General features: G+C 40.8%; 1 protein-coding gene across 4 annotated transcripts in view; it reads left to right on the top strand.

Annotated features, from left to right (window-relative positions):
- NELL1 (neural EGFL like 1) overlaps positions 1 to 16,527 on the top strand; it is a 292,018-nt gene that overhangs the window by 136,666 nt on the left and 138,825 nt on the right. For all 4 annotated transcript variants that reach the window (XM_055814653.1, XM_055814651.1, XM_055814652.1 and 1 more), the window contains exon 13: positions 3,142 to 3,267. In XM_055814653.1, coding sequence (XP_055670628.1) covers positions 3,142 to 3,267 — 126 coding nt within the window. The remainder of the gene's footprint in view (positions 1 to 3,141; positions 3,268 to 16,527) is intronic.

The raw sequence follows: 16,527 nt of genomic DNA, 5'->3' as shown, positions 1-16,527 counted from the left end.
TAGGACTGTAAGAAGTAACGATGATAACTGATTAACTATAATGGTAGATGAGTACTGCGGTAAAGAGATTCTCTTCATAGGCTTTGAACCCTATTTTGCTAACTGTGAAGGAAACAGTTGAAGTCAGTAGAATAGCAGTCATGTACCAAACCAACCCACCCTGTAACATAATGGTCTTTACTGAAAAGCCGAAGCCCAAATGTCTTCGTTGTTGCAGAGAGCTAGCTTATGTAGATGGAAGCTGGTGATATGTGAACGATCATCATGCTGTGTCAAGTCTCATTTTAAAGGCCATAAGTATACCTTTATAACAGAAAAACAAACTACTTCACCAGTTTGGAGAGAAACATAAATCATGTATTTTTATCACCTCAAAAGACCACTAGAAGATGAGCTCTAATATTTCAAATGCGACAAGCAATCTATACACATGAATCACAATCTGAGTTCCATTACAACTGAGCTGATATATACTACTGTGTGCTTTATGGATTTTACTCTAACATTATTAAGTAAAAACCCAAAGCTTTTTGTGATGAATACCTAACCTTTTACAAGAATTTGTAGAACTGTGGTCCAGAACAACAGCTTTAACATTGCCCTACAGGCTTTAATAAGAAAATACTATTGTCAGTTTTGACCTCTTAATACTAATCTCTGTAAAGGAGATGCATCTGTTAGTAGAAGGCTAATACTGCAGAGGTAAAAGAAAATGTGAAATCCTGAAAGAGTTTATGGGAAATGCACTGAGAAAGATTGAGAAGAGAGTTAAGTAAATGAGCAAAGTTTGAAGAGAGGGATCTTTTGTTCCTTGTGCTTCCTTTGTTTAGGCCCAGTTTTTTTTCTTCCTGCACTTAAAGGACTTTGGCAGCACCGCAGTGTCAGTTGTTCTCAATTCCTCTATTTATAGTCAGATCATCACTTGAAGTCCTTAGTATCCTTTTGAGAAATTCTGCCACAGCAATATTTTCATATAGGTTGTGAAGTTTCTTTTTATCTCTGGGTATTTTCTTATTTTATGTTACGGTCATGTGGTCCTTGCCTGCAATGAATCAAATCCCTTCACCTTGAAGACTTTTAATCCTCTTGCTTCCTTCTCAGGGATGAAAGAGAAGTGTTGTCCAGCGAATTTGGTGTGGAAGCTGGAGATAGAGGGTAGTGCATAAGGTTAATTTTCAGGTGACTTGGTTGCAGTTTTGACATTCTTGCTTTCTTTTCAGACATTTTTTTGGTCCTTTCCCTTTTATGCTAGAAAGTTATTAGATATGCAAGAACAAAACTCCTCAAAGCTATGCTCCAAAAGCCCATTAAAAAGTGGCTGCAAGCAGAACAGTGTGAACACACGTCAACACCTGAGTGTTTCCCAAGTGGCTCTAGCACTCAATGGTGTGATAACAAGACATGTGGGAGGATTTTTCTTGGCTTTTATCTTCCATTTATTGATGCTCCTGACTTCTTAAAATTCATTTCATCAAGTGGCACTGCAACAGAAACAACAGGAATGTGGAGATGAGATAGTTCAAGGTGTTTGCTTGGTGTACAAAGTCTTTTGCCTCCAGGCCATCATTTCTAATTCAGCCCAGATCAGCAGCAGTCAGAAATCTGTGCCAACTGACAGTTGTTTGGTGGCCAACACAAAGTAATTTGGCTAGTAGCTCCTACTGGACAGATGCCTGTAGTATAGAAAGTGTGAGTATAGCTGGCATGTGTTTCATTTTCAGAGACTGGAAAATGTGGGTGTATCGCAACTGGAGCTGCTTTGGTTTAGGAAGGTTAAATAAATACCTGAATTTAGGCAAATGAGATCTCAGCACATGTACAATTAACTCCCCCCACCTTTTGGGGTTAAATCTGATGTTGTGGTGCTACCCCCTTGTAGCACTTCCATTGTGTCTCCATAAGCACTGGGTGGTGAGGGAGAAGGGAGGCTGTAGCTTAGTCTCTGCAGGTGGCTGTGCAGAGGGATGTGGTGGGGTGACCAACTCATCTGTACCCCACTGGCTGAGGGAATTCTTCAGCTCTGTTGTCAATTAATACCTGTCTTTGACTGTGAGCAATCAATAACAAGGAGAAAGTAATAGAGAGAGGAAAAAAGAATGAGTCTGATTCATCTTTCTTTGTGTGGACATATGTAACACTAGAATTAATCTTTTGAAAACCATGAATTACTTTATGTAAAATCTGTGCTACTAAGCAGAAAATCTATCCTACTGAGAAAAAAATAAAGAGAAACCCTCAGTATAATATCTGGTTTTGTGAGGAAGGAAGGGGGAAGATTTTACTGTTTACAATATCACAGAGCTTTGGGATATTTAAACAGGCAAGTAAATGATAGGTTTGATGCACTAGTGTGAAAACAGTTTGAATTTTGGGTTTGCAGCAGCAGTAGAGATTGCTCAAGCAAACAAAGATATGGGGTCAAGTTCCTACTGCTCCTTAGTTATCTTTTTTTTTTCCACTGGCATGATGTAAAGCAGGCTTAAAAAAAAAAAAAAAAAAAGAGGGCTCTAGGTGACTGGCTCGATCTTCTGGTTCTGTGGGACAGGGAAATGTCACAGAGCCCTCTTCAGTAACTCGTGCAGCAGAAGCAGGACAGGGCATTGCCAGAGCTCGAGAGCTCGGGTGAATCTGGAGGGCTGGAATACTCGCTGACCAACTGAGCAATTGAGTCTGCTACGTTGTCCTGACAAACATTACCATGTCATATCTGTCTAGCACTGCAACTGGTATCATGCTGTAGAGTTACTATGCCTTCATGCTTTAGGTTACCAGTGAGACAGAGGTAGGATTTTCAGTGTTGAATACTTTTGATGGTATTTTATGCTCTTGAAAACTCTGCATCAGTTTTTGTCTTTTAACATTGTCATAGAAAAGACGCAAATGTATGTGTTAGTTTTCCAAAGCTAAAAAAATTTAGGATTTCATGAAGAACAGTGGAAGGAACCCATTACTATGATACAGGAATTTTAACTCTATTTTAAGGAATACTTTTCTACTAAATTTGCCTTGTTCTTTAATGCTAGAGTTAAACCAGATTGCCTTTGGAGTTGCAAATGGAATTTGTTTTCTTTTCTTCTAATGTGTCATGTTATTCATTTTACTAAGCCTGACTGTAACTTTCCTTGGTGGCTCTTCCCACAGATATTGATGAGTGTGCTGCCAAGATGCATTACTGTCATGCCAATACTGTGTGTGTTAACTTGCCTGGATCCTATCGTTGTGACTGTGTCATGGGATACGTCCGTGTGGATGATTTCTCCTGTACAGGTGAGCTCTTAGTTGTACAGCAATAGTAGTGTTACACTCTCTGTGTTGTATGTATTACTTAGCCTCTAATTCAGGGATCCTCAAACTTTTTAAACAGGGGGCCGGCACGCAGATGAGGTGGCAGGCAGTCATCTGCAGCTACTTGGTTTCCCCCCCCAACCCCCAGCGGGGCGGGGGGTGTCTGTAAATACCAGGGGACGGATTGAGGACCCTGGGGGGCCGTATCTGGCCCATGGGCTGTAGTTTGAGGACCCCTGCTCTAATCAGCCCCTGTGCCATACCAAATGCCATGCACTAGCTGGCCCTGTGCTGGCATAAAATCTAGGTGCAAGCAAGACATGTAAATGTTGTATGAGGTACCTTTCCTATGTACGGGCCCTTTGGGATTAACTTGGTTCAGGAAGCCCTGTGGTGCACACACCAAGTGTGGCTGTCACCCAGCACATGGTCCCTTCATGTCCCGCAGCTGGCTTGCGTGTGAGATGTGGAGACTGAGATCAGACCACAGGTGTAGTGAGAAGAAATGCCATTTTATTACTTGTGGTCTGAAACTGGTCAGTGGATTGAAACACAAGAAATTATGCAGGAGGAGAAGCTTTCTCGACAGAGCTGAGACAAATATCTAAAAGCAAAACTGAAAGCCCATAAAGTCCTCAAAACCAATTATTATTAGGTGGTTTGAAATAGTTGTTATTAATGCTGAGAAGTAATGTTTTCAGGACTATGATATATGTTATTTAGAAAACAGAACAATGTGATAGCATTAGACAATACATCTAGTGATTCTTTCTTAATAGCTGTCAGCAAAGTGAGCTCTAAAAATTCTTAGCAGGAAGTATGTAGGTCTCATTTCTACCTAGAGGTTTTTAAGGGACCTTCTCTGGCAATCTCTGGGAAAAATGTGAGAAACTGCTGGAACATTCGGCCCAGCTACACCTAACTGGATAATATCTTTCAATCACAACACTTCAGAAAGGCTGATCTCAGGATTATTTTGATGGTGCACCTGTCTGGCAAAGCAGGAAAATATCAGGCAGATTTATTGAAATGGAAATAAGTCAGCTTGACACAATACTTGCTTGGAATTGTGTTGGGTGAGCTATTTTCTCAAGTGGAAAGATGGCACAAGAGTATTCAATATGAGAATGATTTCCTGCTTGCAATAATTATGTTGTAATGCACATGTTGTCCTTAAGGAAGGTCATAGGAAATGTTGACTTTCATGATGACAGCATGTCTTGTAGCTAAAGTAGCCTGTAGTTTATAAAAACAGTAGGAAAGTCCTGCCCACCTCGTGAGAGAGGGTGATACTAAATAGCTGTCAGGAAACTGATTGTTATTTTGCCCAGAGTCATTGTTACTATATAATGTGTGTCTTTTGAGAAAACTTTTGAGATTTCCTTGATCTTTTACAGTCTGTCATGTCAGAAAAGTTTCAGTCCCTAAATTTTGTTCTAAATGTGCGTGCTGCATGAGGTAGTGGCTTTCACGTGGTGGGGAAGGTGTCTTTGATTGTCTGACACTTGCTTTCCATATATGCACTACTAATTTCCTAGTGTTCCTTGCCTTCCAGCAAGGCACTATCATTAGGCATGGAAATAGTTTAGAAAGCACGGTGTTTGTGATTCACTGAAAAAAGTGTGAAGTAGTAAGATAAGTTGCTTGACAGTAATGGGTGAACATTCATTTTAGTGCACGCACACACAAAAAAAATCAGCAACGGGTATAAGAACAAAATAATAGAGTGATTGAGATAACTGTTTCTTGCTGGTTTATTATCTTGCTAAAATGACTTCTTTTTTGACGTCACAGTTAAAAAAACACAGCAAGTGTGTAACATAGATGAGGAGAAACTTGATGCGTTGCCTGTTGTATCTAGAAATAATTGTATGTTATATTAATACATTTATTTTAAATAAGTATTGTGCAATAGAAGCCCTAATCCTCATTTTGTATCTTGCATTATGTTTATACAGACTTTTCCTGTCGGGAATCTTAAAAAAATAAATAACAATAATAATAAAAAAAACCCAATGGCAGCAGATATTTAACTAATTCCCCCTCATGTTGGCAGCAATGTATGGCAGGCACAAACGAAATAGATTGTAGCCATTTCTCAGTTTTTAAAATCTAGGCCTTATTCAAACAAAATAAATGAGACATTATCTTGTTATTGATCCGTGCATTTGGAGACAAGACTAAAAGCCTGAGATGGCCTGGTGTTGTGATTACGACTGGATTTTGGGCTGGTGGTGGTGGTCAGGCTCTAATGGGTTAGAGTAGAGATAAGGGTTAATAAACTTCCAGTGTAAGCGCTTAAGGCAGGTGCACAGCATTGCCTGTGGTTTATACACTGTTGACCTAAAAACAGAGTTATTCCACAAAGCAGGAGGTATCATGTTTTGGGAAGTCCGAGTCTAATTCATCAAGGTACAAAGTCATCTTCTGCTGCGGTTGAGCAGAATCTGCATGTTGCTGGGCAGGCCTGTGCTTGGTGGCCTTGGAGGCTGGTCCTGGTGCTCTGGCAGCTTTTGAAAGGTGGAAAGTAGTGATATGCGGAAGCTGTAAGTCAGAAACAATTTTTAAGTCGCGTGAAAGAATTTAGTTTGATATTGAGGTGTTTATCTTGATAAAAAGAAATGAAGTGGATATTGAAATGCTAGGTCAATTTGAATTGAGCAAAATGAAATTCATTTGGATGTTGTTGAATTTTAAATACGCAGCTTCCAGTGAGGGGTTTTTTTTTTTTTTTTAACCTTGCATCGGTCTCAAATAAAACCGATTGGTACTCCTTTAGTGTTGATGAAACTTTTTTCCCCAAAACAATTTTTGAGTATTTCTGACCATGAGAACTGTGGAGCAGGAACTTCCCATGGTTATCTGTAAGAAGCTATCGTGTTGGAATCTGTGCTGACTGCATAGAAAATGCAGTCACAGAGATAGAGTGACTAAAATAATATTCTGGATGAAGTCTACAATTATATTAAGTTCTGAACTATGATTTAAAATTAAGTAGTGGCTATTTTAATAAATAATCAACATTCAGTTTCATGTAAGCAAAAGACATGTGTTGAGGCTCATGCCGTGGTGTTTTGTGACAGGTCAGCCTAGCAGTGACTTTCACCTACATTCACTGAGAAAGGTGCATTAGTTTTTTTTCTGCTTACCTATTCCTAGAGCTTCGAGCTCTGAATGTTGATGAAGTCATTGAGTGAAAGACAGTTTTATTAAGAAAAGTTACCCTTGAATAGGGAGTTCCTTTCAGTCTCTTCCTGCGACACTGGCAGGTTGTTCATCTGTTCTCAAGTAAATCACAGTCTTGTCCGTTCTGAAAATGGCAGCAAGATTTGCTGCTCCATGTGTTCTCATTTACCAGAATCTACTGATTTAAAAGCATTTAATTGACTTCCACAGGTTTTTACCCTGCTTGCTTGTTGAAAAATAAGTTCTCTTGCCTTGCTTTCTTCTAACATACCAGTTTGGGAGTTTGCTTCAAAAGTGCATTATTTAGTTTTGTGATTGTTTTTGAAGCATTATAAATTACATAATAAAAGTATCATAATTTCATTTTTGATGGGCTGCATCTGTTCTCTGGTATGATTTTGAAAATGCATTTACATGATTTTCTGTGGTTTGAAACTACAATACATAGTTTCTGTGTCCCACTGCATTCAATCAAGTAAACAAGTACTTTTTCATCTTAATAGGCTGTAAATTATCTGTAATAACTACATTTATCATGCTTATATGAAGAGGAAGAGGTATAGGTGGGTCTCATCTCTTTTTTGCATAGTGCTGGCATTTTCTATGAAGACAATCACAATGATCACGATAAAGATTCCTGGCCTTTAACACCTATGATAACCATGTAAGAAAATATCCCTCATTCTGTTAACGTTTTCCTTGGGGCTGCATCGGATACTGAAAATTTCCTAAAAACCTGCAGTCATTCAAAGAATGAGTTGTCTCATTTTGTATAGTCAGTACTGGGTTTGAATGTTCCATTTGTGGTTTTTTTTTTTTTTTTTTTTTGTTTATTTCCTACAAATATTAACTAATCATGTACTAAAGCTTAAAAAAGACCTTTCCAAATGAGAGTGCCAAGAGATTTTTGTGACTGTATTTGCATGTATTTCTTGTGTCCCTTTTGCAAAATGAAGAAACTTCCTTTGGGCTTGAGAATGACTCGGCCCATTTTGCCCTAAAGGCATCTTTTCAAGAAACAGTATATAAAGTTACCAGGCCATCCAACATACGTCAGCAGCACATTCTGCCAAAATGTGGTGCGACCTGTATGCAGACATCCACTTCTTTATGCACCAAGCTATGCTGGCAGATCTTTTTCCTCTGTGCAAGGAATCCATCTCCAGATTTTACTGTGGAGTTGTGCAGTTCTGCATGGTGATTGAATACTGGACTGTGCTTTTAACCCTTTTTCAGTCCTCATTTTGTCTGATAATGTTCACAGAACTTCTTATATCTTTGTCTTCTCTAAGCAATGGGTCACTGAGATAATTACATGTTACTTGCAAAAACCAAGCCGTTATTTACTGCAGAATCAGGAAGTGTTTTCAAAACCACCATTCAGTATTCCAATTCTGTGGGAAAACTGATGTTTCATAGAAGTATATTGTTTAGAAGAAATCTCGTAATTTAAATGTTAGCCTTAGTTTATATGCTAATTTGATTTACAGTATGGGTAGAGAAGAGGAAGTAAGAAAACCTAATGATTTTGACAGGTTATCCCATAAGCCCCTTCACTTCTGTGTGGCTTCTGGAGCAGCATTCCGTTTTGAACCTAATGCACCTTTCCGAACAAGCCCTTCTGCAGCATGTTATTGGAAAAGCTGTGCCTAAAGCATAGAAAAATGTAGAGTTCTGAGAAATCGCAATTTCAAGGGAAAAAGCCAGCAGCCCCCTTCTGCTCTTCCCTTCTTCCCTTGCCCTATCTGTGAAAGGCAACTCAACTGCAGAAATTTCCTGCTATGGTTAGAACAAATGTTCAAATTGTTTGCTATCGCTAAAATTGATACCTTCAGATTTTTGTTCTGGAGTTTACCTGTCAGGTTCAAGGTGGTGTAGTTGACCCCATAATAATACTAATAATGCAGCAAGTTTCACAATGGTGAAGTGGCAGTCTTGAACGGCAAGTTATTGGCCTCTCAGCCAGAACCCCTGTGTGTGTTTGAAAAAAAGCTGAATAGGAGCTTTTAGTCAGCCAGTTGATAATACAGTCACTCTTTGAAAGACAGGGCTATATTTGCAATCTAATCTGCTGATCCTCTTTCCTGCCTTTTCTTTGTCGGTGAAATAAATTAGGATACAGGAAATTCGACAATAATATTTTTGGTGTGGCCCTTGAACTTTTGAAGTCCACTGCAGGGTCTCGGGTGTTCACAGAGGTCAGTAAACAAATATTACTGCTGTTCACGTGATGGCCTGTAGTTGGTGAACTGATAGCTGAAAACGCAAGTCTGGGTCATAAGCAATGAAGGTAGGCCTGTGGTGAATAGTTTTCAGGTATGTTTTGGGGAAGAGCCCTCTTCAGATCTTGCTGTTCTAAAGGAGATCATTAGTGAGTAGTCTTGCCAAGCACTACATAATTTTTCATAGAATCATACAGTGGTTTGGATTGGAAGGGACCTTAAAGATCACCTAGTCCAACCCCTCTGCCAGGGGCAGGGATGCCTTCCACCAGCCCAGGCTGCTCCCAGCCCCGTCCAGCCTGGCCCCGAGCACTGCCAGGGATGGGGCACCCACAGCTGCTCTGGGCAGCCTCTGCCGGCGCCTCGCCACCCTCACAGGGAAGAATTTCTTCCTCATAGCTAATCGAAACCTACCCTCTTTCAGTTCAAAGCCACTCTCCCTTGTCCTATCACTACAGGCCCTTGCAAAAAGTCCCTCTCCAGCTTTCTTTTAGGCCCCTTTAGGTACTGGACGGCTGCTCTAAGGTCTTCCCAGACTCTTCTCCAGGATGAACAACCCCAAGTCTCTCAGCCTGCTTTCATAGGAGGGGTGCCCCAGCCCTCTGATTATCTTCATGGCCCTCCTCTGGACTCGTTCCAACAGGTCCATGTCTTGGAGGCCATGTTGGAGGCCCCAGAGCTTATTGGAGTACTCGAGGTGGGCTTTCACAAGAGTGGAGTGTGTGTGGGGGACAGTCACCTCTCTCGACCTAATGGCTGTGCTTTTTTTGATGCATTCCAGGGTTTGGCTGGCTTTCTAGGCTGCAAGAGCATATTGCCAGGCCACCTTGTGCTTATTGTCAACCAACACACCCAAGTCCATCTTATCAGGTCTGCTCTCAGTCCATTTTCTGCCTAGCCTGCATTTGTGCTTAGGATTGCCATGACTCGGGTGCAGGACCTTGCACTTGGTCTTGCTGAACTTCATAAGGCTTGCATGGATCCACCTCTCAAGCCTGTAAAAGTGCCTCTGGATGGAATCTCTTCCCTCCAGCGTGTCGACCACACCACACAGCTTGGTGTCACTGGCAAACTTGCTGAACTTTTCTTGTAAAGAAACATGATGAAAATATTAATTAGGTTGGGGTCATAGTTATGTCACTGTTTGTAGATCAGGTAGCAGATGTTCAGCACAATGGGTGTGACTGGAGATAAGGGCCTTGGGCAGATCTGGACCCTCCTGATTTTACTTGGCACTAATAGGTTGATATACCCTGCTCTGAAGCATTCCCTGCTTCGGAGTCCACTCTGTCCTCTATGTGCTGAGGAGAGCCCATTGTCCTTCTACGAGCTGCATCTTGATTTGTGTGCTTGTCCTCTCACTGCATTCCAAATGCATTTGGAAATCGGTCTTAAGCCAACCTGAATGGGTGACACTATTTGTATCAAGCAGGCACAAAACACTCTTTTGCTGGTCTCTCCTTTCCTGAGGTGCTTATGTGTCAAGTGCTGAAAGGCAGGACAGGACTTAGCTCCTGGTGTTAAGTAGTACTCCTTTGTTTGAACCGCAGTCAATAGCATCTGTGCTCTCAGAACTGCAAAGGGAAATGTTTTTTAGTTCTAGGTGCCCTGAAATACAGAAACATTTGTTTCAGGTTCCTCAGTGGGCTCTTGGCCAAGTTCAGCAGCAGGTAATCTGTACACCAGTGGGTATTGCTTGCATCAGAGAGCATTTCTTTGCTCTGCAGGACAAGTCAACAGAAGACTAGAAAAGTATTGAGTCAATCCAGCAAAATAAAAATGGAGCGATTCCATGTCAGATGACTTAGACTCCTGCAGGTCTTGACTCAAAACCCATTAACTCGGTAGAAAGCTTTCGATTGCATTCATTTTGGCTTTAGATAAGTCCCACAGATAAATAGTGCATTCTTGCCATAGAGAAGCTCTGTTATAGTAATACCAAAAAGGATGATTCTTTTGTATTGTCAGAGAACACTGTACTAACATGGATAAGGTGGCTTCTCAGTGCATCCCTAGAAGGCTGGTAAGTATTTAACTGCTGTTTTGGAACAGGGGAAGCTGAGGCACAGAGAAGTGGAGCATCTTGCCCAAATTCCTGCAGAGACAGTGGCAGCATTGGAGAGTCTAGTAAACAGAAATAATAGATGTGGGAAAAAACACAGACTTAGACCAACAAGGATTCAGGGAACATTGAGGTTCATTTTGGTAGGCGTTCATATTTTCACAAGAAACAGTAGCAGGTCATTGAAGCGCAGTGTGCATGGGCCTTGAGTAACCAGGTGACCTTCAGGTTATAAATCCTATCCTTCCTCTTTCCATGAAGTTTTGTAACATCTTTTGTTACTTTGGACTTGAATTATTTGCCAGTCCTCTAATTTTAAATGCCATGTTACCTTCTTTTGTTCCTGACTTCACCTTCATTTACTGGGTTTAAATTGCAACATTTTTTACATTCCTTCTTTTAAAAAAATGCCGTTAGGAAGCTGCATATTTTTTGCTCCTAAGTGATTTCAATTTGAGGAAAAAATGTACTAAAAATGTAATATTTATAGTGATTTAAATTCCTCACTGGTAAATAGTTTAATTAAACATCTTTGTGCTTTCCTGTGCTCTAGGCATGGAAGTGTTGCTAATTTCTCCAGAGTAGCTGGTAATCCTTTCAAGTCCTTTTGATACATTGATCTTCTCTAACTTTATTAATACTAAAATTAATTAAACAGCTGACCACAAATCATGCTGATAGTTGTATTTCTTGACTTAGGCATAATTAGCATTTTCACATGATTTCTTAGCTGCAGCCTTTTGTGCTGGTATATATTCTTCCACAAAAATATATATTTCACATTTTTTTGCATATGCAAGTTCATGCTTATGCATAAACTCAAGTATTATGCTGATGCTTAAAAATAATAATATTGATTTTAATACTCCTTCAAGACCTACGAATGAAGCTGTCTATCTAAAGAACAAGTGAGGGCAAGCCTTTCAATGTCACCTGGTCAGCATTTGTCCTGAGCACTTTTATGGCAGGATTTCTCCTTGATAGAACAGAGCTAGATCCATTTTTATGGCCCAGAAATTCTTAATTCCTAAATCTAGCAATTACTATAAGCAGTCAGAGAGGTGAGGGATGGAGAGCCACCTCACTAATTTCTTTGTGCTGTCTTGAAAACATGCAACAGCTGCAGCATCGATGTCAGTGGCTGGAAGCAACAAGCTCTCATGTTTTAGTCATCTGCTTCCACAGTAAGTGTTAATGCCTTAAGGAGTGTAACTTGCTTTTGGGAAAGTTCTCATAGTTTTGGAGCTCTAACAGCCAGGGTTTGCCATCTTCTTTGTCCAAACAAGCAAAAAAAGTTCCCCATGCTGTATTCTGTTACTAGAAACCATCTATAACAAACTCTGTTGGTCAGGCACAGAACTGAACTCTCCAACTAAATCATGGAAGTAACTGAATCGGAGAGAAGGGCATCTGGCTCACCACACCTCCTCAGGGCAGGATCCATGAACCCTGAAACATCCTTATTCTTACCTGTTCCTGAAAAAACACAAACAGCTTCAGTGAGGGAAATTCCTTAATTCCCTTTGAGTTTCCCGGCTCCCCAGTACTTACTCAGCTGTTTAGAAAGGTTTGCTTAATGGCTCCCTTAAATCTCCCTTGCCACAATTTAAGCCTGTCACCTCTTGTCATATTCTCAGTGAATACAGAGAATGCTTTGACCTTTCTATTTGCAGTCCTTTTTAATATTTAAAATCTCTTTTCATGAATATGCTTTATTCTTCTCATCTGTAACCTATTTTTAGGTTTATGGCTGAACATTACAAAAATATTATAAGGGGTTTTTCTTTGTAACATCATGTTTTCCCTTTAGAAAATTCTGAGCCTGTGCCTCCAAACTTTTGGTGTCTCACAGACGTGGGGTTTTCGGTGTTTTTTTTTTCATTGAACTGCAAGATTGCTGTTGTGTGTCAAGGAATATGCTCTAAAGAATGGTCCCAGTAAGAGGCACAGTGTGCATGGGGTTGGCAATTCAGATAGACAGATGCAGCCTAAACCTCCTGTATTGATTTTTGGAGTCCTGAGTTGTGTTCATGTCTACTGCCAAAGGCTGGTTAGCCAGGCACAGCGCTGCCCACTCTGGGTAGGAATTCACTGTTTGCCCTGCTATATCCCTTTTTTCTGTCCAAACACATTGTTCAGCTAGACAAAGAAGTGTCAGATGGGTGACTAATGGCCGGATACAGAAACAGTCAAAGTGTTTTGCTTTTGGGACTTGAATGCTTGAATGGCTTGTCTGCTTTTAGTAATAATGAGCATGTTACTACTGGAAAATATTAAGAGAAAAAAGCTCAAATGCTCCTCCAGTATACAGGTGTATATCTTGCAGCATGTAGTATCTGGAGTCTTGTGTGACCAAAATCTGTACAGTGTATGGCACATAGATATGCATTTCTTCCAAAGAAGCCCCATACAGAGGAAGAGGAGCCCATTCACATTGGAACATGGGAGAGCCAAATTCCTACCACTTCGATTCATGGAATGGTGGAAATGGTCAGGGATGCAGTCAGTGGACATCTTGAAAGGCCATGAATTTGCAGTATATTGACTTGGATTTGACAAGTGTGAAATTTGAGGTTTTCCTCCTGAAAGGCAGTGTGTCATGGTGAATGAGACTAGTCTGCCAAGGAACAACTGACATGTCTGTGAAACGTGTAGCACTTTGCTGTTGTATCTTTTTATTTGCTGCTTGGATTTAAGATTTCCAGAGTAAGGCCTTTATTTCTGAAACAGAAGAATTATATAAAGGTTGTTAAGCTCAACAGAAAATTTCCCATAAAGTTCATGGTGCTTGTGTCTGAATGGGCTTTTCTGACAATAAGAAATATGTATGTCAAAGGCTTTAGCAGGTCTTGGGTTTTCCTTTTTTAATCTCAATGTGCATTTTATACACAAGGAAATAATATATTAACATTTCTCGCTTTGTTATGATCTCATTTTTGTACCTGTGCTGAATGTTTCATAGATGTGTGCATATTGATTGTGAGAAAGCTGATGTTTTATTAAGAGCTATTGATTCTTGAATATCTATTACTGTATGCAAGTGATCAAAGAATCACCTTCTGAGCAATCTTAGATACTGAAAAGACCTTAGGACCCTGGTTCAATGATGGGCATCTGTTATTTGTTTGAAGTAGCTGGGGTTTTTGTGTGAGCCCTGTTTAGACTTGCGTTGTAGATTGTCCAGCTCTCGCTTTGCTGGTTCTGCAGCTTCTCAGATAACTTAAAAAAAAAATAAATATATGCCTTTTATCAGCAGAAATGTGTGCACTGGGAGGTGGGGGAACGGGTTGAAGGTGTGCTGCGTGGTTTGTCCTTTTGGGTGGTCTCAGTCTGGTTTTGAAGGACCTTTATGTTGTGCCTGTGAAGAATAATATTGAGATATATTATGGGCAATATTTGCAGGCTAATGCTAGTATGTCTGATAACCTAGCTATACTAAATTTATTTCTGGATTTGTAAACATCAGCAAATAACTGTAAATCTGGTAGTGTTGCTTTTCTGAAATGTTTGTGAAATAATTTTAAAGGCTGTAGAGGAGCTGCCACTGGCAAGCAGACTTGCTTGGTCCTTAAGAAATACAGCCTTTGGGAGCAGCACAGGGAGGGAGAGAAAGAGAGGTGCTTTGATCTACCACTTTGTAGTTAATATTTTCATGCTTTCTACTGTAGGCTTTTTGCCTCCCAGTATGAAACTTCCTATTTAGTTACATGATTGCACGTAATAATTGCTCAAACTGGGGATTTTTCTGACTCTGCCAGAAATAACTCTCATTCTTCATTGTCGGAGAAGTGGGACAGAGCTAGGCAAATGAATGACACAGTCTCGCTAATTGTGGTCCCATTAGAATAATCTATTGCGATTTTTATGTGCTTAGATTTTTTGTTTTCTTTTCAGAGTTTACAAATGAAGTTCATTTTTAGAAAATACAGTTCATGTTGGTAGACTGAGATAATCAAGTGTTTTGGGAAAGGCTTTCCTGTTATGACAGATGATAGCAGAAGGGGCCAGAAAAGCAGGCTGCCAAGCAAAGGATAAGGACGGCCATGGAGAGACAGCTTAATGACCTGTAAGAGTAAAATATTCTTTTCCTATTTATTTATGGTGAAGAAAAGTTTCCATGATACCAGGAATTTGGTTTAGTCTGCTTTGCGCTTCTCGTAATGGAGGGTTCTATTTCACAAAATTTAATCAATGTAAGCTTTTGTAATGCTGAACTGCCTACCAGTATTTGTCCTTTATGCTAGTTTTTGGCTTGGCTTTGATTTTTTGCTTTCAAAATAGCACGAATGTTGAAAGTGGTATTCTGTGGAATATCTGACATAGCAAATTCTTCTTCAAACAGTAAATTAAGAATGTGTATATTTAGGCACACGTGCAGTCCACAAAGGCGCAAAGGAACTCTCTGATCTTTGGAGTCTTGCTTTCAGATAGATTCCTTGGTATCTATCCAATACTGAACTGCATCCTGTATTTTAATTAGGCCATAAATATGGCTTTGCAATAAAGCAAATACATTCCAAAAGTAATCACATTCAACCACAACATAAACTGTTATTGTCTTTTCTGCATGTGCTAGTAGTATCTGCTCAGTACAAAGATAAATAAATGCTCTGTCCTTTTACTTCACTCTTTGCGTGCTTTTAGGAGTCCCACAAACCCTATGATGCATTATGAAAAATCATCCATTACAAGTGATTTATGAATAGAAAAGGTACATAGTTATCTTGCCCGACTTTGCGGTGTCTGGATGTACTTCATAAAATGGGGAAAAGCAGGAAGGTAGATTCAATCTGATTTTGCTGTACTGTTGTACATCCTTATCTTCTATGTAGGTCCCTTCACTCCATGCCCTCATTGCATCATCAGTACTCTTTCACAGAATCACAGAATGGTCAGGGTTGGAAGTGACCTCTGGAGATCTTCTAGTCTACACCCTGCTAGAGCAGGTTCACCTAGAGCAGGCTGCACAGAGCCACGTCCAGGCGGGTTTTGAATGTCTCCAGAGAAGGAGACTGCACAGCCTCTCTAGCAGGCTGTTCCAGTGCTCTGCCACCCTCAAGGCAAAGGTGTTTTTCCTGATATTCAGAAAGAACTTATTGTGGTGCAGTTCATGCCCATTGCCCGTTGTCCTGTCGCTGGACACCACTGAAAAGAGCCTGGCCCCGTCCTGCTGGCACTCGCCCTTAAGATATTTGTAGACACTATAAGATTCCCCACCTCAGTCTTCTCTTCCCAGCCCCAGCTCTCCCAGCCTTTCCTCACGAGGGAGATGCTCCGGCCCCTCATCACCTTTGTAGCCTCTGCTGGCCCCTCCCCAGCAGTTCCCTGTCCCTGGAACTGGGGAGCCCAGCACTGGGCACAGCGCTCCAGGTGCGGCCTCACCAGGGCAGAGCAGAGCAGATCACCTCCCTTAACCTGCTTTTCACCTTTGGAAAAAAGAGCTTGCCCACGTAAAGTACTGCTGTGGAAACATCTTGCAGGCTTTTTGTGTCCTAATGGAGCTGGTGGCTGTGTGCTGGCTGACGGCCCTGCCCGAGCCCCACTCTTGGAGTGGCAGCATGCTGTACCTGCTCCCGGGGTGCTGGAAGGCTCACGGGACATGTCAGATCTTCAGCAACAGTGCAGGGAACTTCGCATTTCTGACATTGTGATGAAGTCCCAGAGAAAATCACATTTCTATTCTGAGCTTGGACCGGGGTGTGCCTTTCGAGGGATGTGGCCCTGTGGTGTGGATGTCAATAGTTCCATGTCTTTCATGATTACTATGGCCCC

The sequence above is a fragment of the Falco peregrinus genome, chromosome 9 (assembly GCF_023634155.1).
Source record: "Falco peregrinus isolate bFalPer1 chromosome 9, bFalPer1.pri, whole genome shotgun sequence".
Taxonomy (NCBI): Eukaryota; Metazoa; Chordata; class Aves; order Falconiformes; family Falconidae; genus Falco; species Falco peregrinus.
Note: the sequence above shows the minus strand (reverse complement) of the source record. Positions and strands in the feature narration are given on the sequence as shown.